At 40.0% G+C, this 8,320-nt stretch overlaps 1 protein-coding gene across 1 annotated transcript; it reads left to right on the top strand.

Moving 5' to 3' along the window:
• Positions 1-659: 659 nt before the first annotated feature.
• On the top strand, positions 660-1,589 carry Or4x5 (olfactory receptor family 4 subfamily X member 5). The gene has a single exon (NM_001000922.1). The coding sequence runs from the start codon at positions 660-662 to the stop codon at positions 1,587-1,589; it is 930 nt and encodes a 309-aa protein (NP_001000922.1).
• The last annotated feature ends 6,731 nt before the right edge of the window (positions 1,590-8,320 follow it).

The following is an 8,320-nucleotide window of genomic DNA, read 5'->3' as shown; positions in this document are numbered from 1 at the left end:
AACTGTGTGATAATGTATATAAAACATACACAATCATGCTCCAGTACTGTATACTTTGACTTTTATTATGTTCAAGTTCAGGAGCCTGGCAAGTTTTACCAACTGTAGAATAATTAGAGTTGAGAAATTCTATCACTCATTGTAGAGCATTGATCTTATCCCAGTAGAGAGATGTTAAGTCATTATGAGTAGGAGATTCAGGCAGACTTTTTGAAGAATGCAAACAACAGTCCAAGTTTGAAAATAATGACCTTAGCTATGGGCTGAAACGAAGTCTCATGTTTCTGATCTCCAAAATAATCACTAATTTCCATATGGACTGCATTATGCATAATTTCTTTCTATTTGTGAGGGTAGAGTACAGGAACTTCTATGCTTTTGTACCACTACTTGTAGCCTGAGATCAATATCAATGAGTAGATAATGGCTATTTTAGTCACTTGTGTCATGGAGTCCTTGATACAAGGCATGGGGGGGAGAGAGAGAGAAAGAGAGAGAGAGAGAGAGAGAGAGAGAGAGAGAATCTCAGAGAGAGACAGAGACACATATATAGAAAGAATGAATAAGCTACAAAGCCCAAGGAAGATGCCTTTCATTTCAGAAGGAGTTCTGATTTTGCTTTCTTTGATTATAGGCTTCTAGAAATTGCTCTTAAAAGAATGGCAGCTGCAAGCAATGTTACAGAAATAATTTTCTTGGGATTATCCCAGAGCCAGCATGTGCAGAAGGTCATTTTTGTGATGTTTCTCCTGATGTACACAGCCATTGTGTTGGGCAATGGCCTTATTGTGGTGACTGTCATGGCCAGCAAAGGGCTCTCTTCCCCCATGTATTTCTTCCTCAGCTACTTGTCATTGGTAGAAGTTTGCTACTGTTCTGTCACAGCCCCTAAACTCATCTTCGACTCTTTGCTCAAGAGGAAAGTAATTTCCCTCCAGGGTTGCATCACACAAATATTTTTCCTTCATTTCTTTGGTGGCACTGAAATCTTCCTTCTGACAGTGATGGCCTATGACCGCTATGTGGCCATCTGCAAGCCCTTGCACTATGTCACTATCATGAACCGAAGAGTATGTGGCCTCCTGGTTGGAGCAGCATGGAGTGGGGGTTTGCTGCATTCTGCTGGACAAACTTTCCTCATTTTCCAGCTGCCGTTTTGTGGTCCCAACGTCATTGACCACTACTTCTGCGATGTCCACCCAGTGTTGAAGCTGGCTTGCTCAGACACCTTCCTGATTAGCCTGCTAGTCATCATCAATGGTGGTTCCATCTCAGTGATCAGCTTTGCAGTGCTGTTAGTTTCTTATGTGGTCATTCTGCATTCTCTGAGGAGCCATACAGCAGAAGGACGGTATAGGGCACTATCTACTTGTGCCTCTCACCTGGCTGTGGTGGGTCTGTTTTTTATACCCTGCTCTTTTGTCTACATGAGACCCTGTGTTACTCTCCCTGTGGACAAGGTTGTGGCTGTGTTTTATACAGTTGTCACACCTCTCTTGAACCCCATTATTTACTCTTTCAGAAACACTGAGGTAAAAAATGCCATGAGAAGACTTGTGGGGAGGAAGGTGACTTGGGAAGAGAAATAGAAAATTTAGGCAAAAGACAGACAGTATAGATTGGAGGTTGGGGATACCTCAGGTCCCATTCAGGCTCTACCTTTTAGACTTTTTGAAATTTCCATTTCTGCATCTTTATGGGAATAGAAAAAGAGCAAACATATCTAGAATGAGCTATCTAGATATATAGAGTGAAGATCTCTAGAGAGAGAGATGGCCTAGAGCTACAGTGGCCTTGTGGCATATTGGTAAATATGGAGAAAGCAAACTTCTTCAGAACTCCAAGACAGTCTGGGAAGGTTGAGGAGGGAGATAAAGAAGTGGTGGCAGTGTTCATTGCTTGGAACTTTGTTGGTGTTCCATTAATATCCACTGATTAAATGAATGAATGAATAAATGCCAGTTATGGAAGATGAAACAATTATAGCAATTTATAGATATTACATATATTACAGAAATACTATCTTGAAAGCACTTTCTTATCTTGGAACCAAGAATTTCCATTCCAGTGCTTCAACTGGAAGTTATGTAGTAATATAATATAAACAGAATTCAAATCCCTGAGAAAATAACAAAATTGTGTTACATGAAAAAACATATGAAAGAACAAACAAATACTATAGGTTGTAAGTATCTGTGAATAATTGACTATAAATAAATTGTATTAAATTCAACTATGTAAGTGATACCAAGAATGAGCTCTATCTTATGGAGTGGGTCTTAAGTTCAAGAAGAATGTGGTTGTTTATATTTATGCTACAATTGAGCCAATCAGCAAACTTTTAAGGCTAGTTGCTAGTGTAGGTTTCAGGTATCACAGCTGAGTAAGACTATTACTCTTCCTGCCATCCCTGCCACTCCCAGTTAGGGTATACCTTTTAGCACTGTAAAAGTTAACTTGCAGGGATAAAGCTTTTATGTCTGGACAAATTCTCCACAGTACATGACACAGTATTTGGAGTCTTCAGTAATAGAGTTTTACCATCTAGTCTGGAAGATAACTAATGCAATGAAAATGAATTTTAATGACTAGGGTGGTGCCAATTAGACCTTGCTAAGCAGCAAATTTAAAAAAAGGATCTCCATACACAGTTATTGGCCCTTTATTTAAATAGTAGTGGTATCTGTGAGAGGCATTGCTACCTCTTTATAGTGTGACTTCTTTTAAGCTTTAAGGAATAAATATGTATGACAAAAATCCCATGGGGGAGAAAGATGGACTCTCAGAAGTTCAGACAATCCTGAAAGTTCAGGGGAGACCACCACTTCTGTTCACATTCCTGGCTCAACAGGAACCTGCCTAGAACCCTCAAGACACAGGAACCTAGGAGCAGTCAGGGACAGGATCCTTCTGGTCTCTGCCTGAGCCCAGAGCTGAAAACCAGTTGCTAGGAGCTCTGACATGCCTGAGAGAAGAGGTAAGACCACCACTTCTGCTCAAAGATACTCACATGGAGCCCTTCAGGACACGGAAACCCAGGAGCAGTCTGGGACAGGATCCTTCCAGTTTTTTTTTTTTTTGAGTATTAAATTATTTTCTTTTTTTTTTTTTTTTATTAACTTGAGTATTTCTTATATACATTTCGAGTGTTATTCCCTTTCCCGGTTTCTGGGCAAACATCCCCCTCCCACCTCCCCTTCCTTATGGGTGTTCCCCTCCCAACCCTCCCCCCATTGCCGCCCTCCCCCCATAGACTAGTTCACTGGGGGTTCAGTCTTAGCAGGACCCAGGGCTTCCCCTTCCACTGGTGCTCTTACTAGGATATTCATTGCTACCTATGGGGTCAGAGTCCAGGGTCAGTCCATGTATAGTCTTTAGGTAGTGGCTTAGTCCCTGGAAGCTCTGGTTGCTTGGCATTGTTGTACTTTTGGGGTCTCGAGCCCCTTCAAGCTCTTCCAGTTCTTTCTCTGATTCCTTCAATAGGGGACCTATTCTCAGTTCAGTGGTTTGCTGCTGGCATTCGCCTCTGTACTTGCTGTATTCTGGCTGTGTCTCTCAGGAGCGATCTACATCCGGCTCCTGTCGGTCTGCACTTCTTTGCTTCATCCATCTTGTCTAATTGGGTGGCTGTATATGTATGGGCCACATGTGGGGCAGGCTCTGAATGGGTGTTCCTTCAGTCTCTGTTTTAATCTTTGCCTCTCCCTTCCCTGCCAGGGGTATTCTTTTTCCTCATTTAAAGAAGGAGTGAAGCATTCACATTTTGATCATCCGTCTTGAGTTTCGTTTGTTCTAGGGATCTAGGGTAATTCAAGCATTTGGGCTAATAGCCACTTATCAATGAGTGCATACCATGTATGTCTTTCTGTGATTGGGTTAGCTCACTCAGGATGATATTTTCCAGTTCCAACCATTTGCCTACGAATTTCATAAACTCGTTGTTTTTGATAGCTGAGTAATATTCCATTGTGTAGATGTACCACATTTTCTGTATCCATTCCTCTGTTGAAGGGCATCTGGGTTCTTTCCATTTTCTGGCTATTATAAATAAGGCTGCGATGAACATAGTGGAGCACGTGTCTTTTTTATATGTTGGGGCATCTTTTGGGTATATGCCCAAGAGAGGTATAGCTGGATCCTCAGGCAGTTCAATGTCCAATTTTCTGAGGATTCTCCAGACTGATTTCCAGAATGGTTGTACCAGTTTGCAATCCCACCAACAATGGAGGAGTGTTCCTCTTCCTCCACATCCTCGCCAGCATCTGTTGTCCCCTGAGTTTTTGATCTTAGCCATTCTCACTGGTGTGAGGTGAAATCTCAGGGTTGTTTTGATTTGCATTTCCCTTATGACTAAAGATGTTGAACATTTCTTTAGGTGTTTCTCAGCCATTCGGCATTCCTCAGCTGTGAATTCTTTGTTTAGCTCTGAACCCCATTTTTTAATAGGGTTATTTGTTTCCCTGCGGTCTAACTTCTTGAGTTCTTTGTATATTTTGGATATAAGGCCTCTATCTGTTGTAGGATTGGTAAAGATCTTTTCCCAATCTGTTGGTTGCCGTTTTGTCCTAACCACAGTGTCCTTTGCCTTACAGAAGCTTTGCAGTTTTATGAGATCCCATTTGTCGATTCTTGATCTTAGAGCATAAGCCATTGGTGTTTTGTTCAGGAAATTTTTTCCAGTGCCTATGTGTTCCAGATGCTTCCCTAGTTTTTCTTCTATTAGTTTGAGTGTGTCTGGTTTGATGTGGAGGTCCTTGATCCACTTGGACTTAAGCTTTGTACAGGGTGATGAGAATGGATCAATCTGCATTCTTCTACATGCTGACCTCCAGTTGAACCAGCACCATTTGCTGAAAATGCTATCTTTTTTCCATTGGATGGTTTTGGCTCCTTTGTCAAAAATCAAGTGACCATAGGTGTGTGGGTTCATTTCTGGGTCTTCAATTCTATTCCATTGGTCTATCTGTCTGTCTCTGTACCAATACCATGCAGTTTTTATCACTATTGCTCTGTAATACTGCTTGAGTTCAGGGATAGTGATTCCCCCTGAAGTCCTTTTATTGTTGAGGATAGCTTTAGCTATCCTGGGTTTTTTGTTATTCCAGATGAATTTGCAAATTGTTCTGTCTAACTCTTTGAAGAATTGGATTGGTATTTTGATGGGGATTGCATTGAATCTGTAGATTGCTTTTGGTAAAATGGCCATTTTTACTATATTAATCCTGCCAATCCATGAGCATGGGAGGTCTTTCCATCCTCTAAGGTCTTCTTCAATTTCTTTCTTCAGAGGCTCGAAGTTCTTATTGTACAGATCTTTTACTTGCTTTGTTAAAGTCACACCGAGGTACTTTACATTATTTGGGTCTATTATGAAGGGTGTCGTTTCCCTAATTTCTTTCTCGGCTTGTTTCTCTTTTGTATAGAGGAAGGCAACTGATTTATTTGAGTTAATTTTATACCCAGCCACTTTGCTGAAGTTGTTTATCAGCTTTAGTAGTTCTCTGGTGGAACTTTTGGGATCACTTAAATATACTATCATGTCATCTGCAAATAGTGATATTTTGACCTCTTCTTTTCCAATCTTTATCCCCTTGATCTCCTTTTGTTGTCTGATTGCTCTGGCTAGAACTTCAAGAACTATATTGAATAAGTAGGGAGAGAGTGGGCAGCCTTGTCTAGTCCCTGATTTTAGTGGGATTGCTTCAAGTTTCTCTCCATTTAGTTTAATGTTAGCAACTGGTTTGCTGTATATGGCTTTTACTATGTTTAGGTATGGGCCTTAAATTCCTATTCTTTCCAGGACTTTTATCATGAAGGGGTGTTGAATTTTGTCAAATGCTTTCTCAGCATCTAATGAAATGATCATGTGGTTCTGTTCTTTCAGTTTGTTTATATAATGGATCACGTTGATGGTTTTCCGTATATTAAACCATCCCTGCATGCCTGGGATGAAGCCTACTTGATCATGGTGGATGATTGTTTTGATGTGCTCTTGAATTCGGTTTGCCAGAATTTTATTGAGTATTTTTGCGTCGATATTCATAAGGGAAATTGGTCTGAAGTTCTCTTTCTTTGTTGTGTCTTTGTGTGGTTTAGGTATAAGAGTAATTGTGGCTTCGTAGAAGGAATTCGGTAGGGCTCCATCTGTTTCAATTTTGTGCAATAGTTTGGATAATATTGGTATGAGGTCTTCTATGAAGGTTTGATAGAATTCTGCACTAAACCGGTCTGGACCTGGGCTCTTTTTGGTTGGGAGACCTTTAATGACTGCTTCTATTTCCTTAGGAGTTATGGGGTTGTTTAACTGGTTTATCTGTTCCTGATTTAACTTCGATACCTGGTATCTGTCTAGGAAATTGTCCATTTCCTGAAGATTTTCAAATTTTGTTGAATATAGGTTTTTATAGTAAGATCTGATGATTTTTTGAATTTCCTCTGAATCTGTTGTTATGTCTCCCTTTTCATTTCTGATTTTGTTAATTTGGACGCACTCTCTGTGTCCTCTCGTTAGTCTGGCTAAGGGTTTATCTATCTTGTTGATTTTCTCAAAGAACCAACTTTTGGTTCTGTTGATTCTTTCTATGGTCCTTTTTGTTTCTACTTGGTTGAGTTCAGCTCTGAGTTTGATTATTTCCTGCCTTCTACTCCTCCTGGGTGTATTTGCTTCTTTTTGTTCTAGAGCTTTTAGGTGTGCTGTCAAGCTGCTGACATATGCTCTTTCCTGTTTCTTTCTGCAGGCACTCAGCGCTATGAGTTTTCCTCTTAGCACAGCTTTCATTGTGTCCCATAAGTTTGGGTGTGTTGTACCTTCATTTTCATTAAATTCTAAAAAGTTTTTAATTTCTTTCTTTATTTCTTCCTTGACCAGGTTATCATTGAGTAGAGCATTGTTCAATTTCCACGTATATGTGGGCATTCTTCCCTTATTTTATTGAAGACCAGTTTTAGGCCGTGGTGGTCCGATAGCACGCATGGGATTATTTCTATCTTTCTGTACCTGTTGTGGCCCGTTTTTTGACCAATTATATGGTCAATTTTGGAGAAAGTACCATGAGGAGCTGAGAAGAAGGTATATCCTTTTGCTTTAGGATAGAATGTTCTATAAATATCCGTTAAGTCCATTTGGCTCATGACTTCTCTTAGTCTGTCGACATCACTGTTTAATTTCTGTTTCCATGATCTGTCCATTGATGAGAGTGGGGTGTTGAAATCTCCCACTATTATTGTGTGAGGTGCAATGTGTGTTTTGAGCTTTAGTAAGGTTTCCTTTACGTATGTAGGTGCCCTTGTATTTGGGGCATAGATATTTAGGATTGAGAGTTCATCTTGGTGGATTTTTCCTTTTATGAATATGAAGTGTCCTTCCTTATCTTTTTTGATGACTTTTAGTTGGAAATTGATTTTATTTGATATTACAATGGCTACTCCAGCTTGCTTCTTCTGACCATTTGCTTGGAAAGTTGTTTTCCAGCCTTTCACTCTGAGGTAGTGTCTGTCTTTGTCTCTGAGGTGTGTTTCCTGTAGGCAGCAGAATGCAGGGTCCTCGTTGCGTATCCAGTTTGTTACTCTATGTCTTTTTATTGGGGAGTTGAGGCCATTGATATCGAGAGATATTAAGGAATAGTGATTATTGTTTCCCTTTATATTCATATTTGGATGTGAGGTTATGTTTGTGTGCTTTCATTCTCTTTGTTTTGTTGCCAAGACGATTAGTTTCTTGCTTCTTCTAGGGTATAGCTTGCCTCCTTATGTTGGGCTTTACCATTTATTATCCTTTGTAGTGCTGGATTTGTAGAAAGATTTTGTGTAAATTTGGTTTTGTCATGGAATATCTTGGTTTCTCCATCAATGTTAATTGAGAGTTTTGCTGGATACCGTAACCTGGGCTGGCATTTGTGTTCTCTTAGGGTCTGTATGACATCAGTCCAGGATCTTCTGGCCTTCATAGTTTCTGGCGAGAAGTCTGGTGTGATTCTGATAGGTCTTCCTTTATATGTTACTTGACCTTTTTCCCTTACTGCTTTTAATATTCTTTCTTTATTTTGTGCGTTTGGTGTTTTGACAATTATGTGACGGGAGGTGTTTCTTTTCTGGTCCAATCTATTTGGAGTCCTGTAGGCTTCTTGTATGTCTATGGGTATCTCTTTTTTTAGGTTAGGGAAGTTTTCTTCTATGATTTTGTTGAAGATATTTACTGGTCCTTTGAGCTGGGAGTCTTCACTCTCTTCTATACCTATTATCCTTAGGTTTGATCTTCTCATTGAGTCCTGGATTTCCTGTATGTTTTGGACCAGTAGCTTTTTCCGCTTTACATTATCTT

Source organism: Rattus norvegicus, chromosome 3, assembly GCF_036323735.1.
Source record: "Rattus norvegicus strain BN/NHsdMcwi chromosome 3, GRCr8, whole genome shotgun sequence".
NCBI classification, from domain to species: Eukaryota; Metazoa; Chordata; class Mammalia; order Rodentia; family Muridae; genus Rattus; species Rattus norvegicus.
Note: the sequence above shows the minus strand (reverse complement) of the source record. Positions and strands in the feature narration are given on the sequence as shown.

Bases quoted from the DNA above. Each gene is read 5' to 3' on its own strand.
- Or4x5 (NM_001000922.1), top strand. From the start codon at position 660: ATGGCAGCTGCAAGCAATGTTACAGAAATAATTTTCTTGGGATTATCC.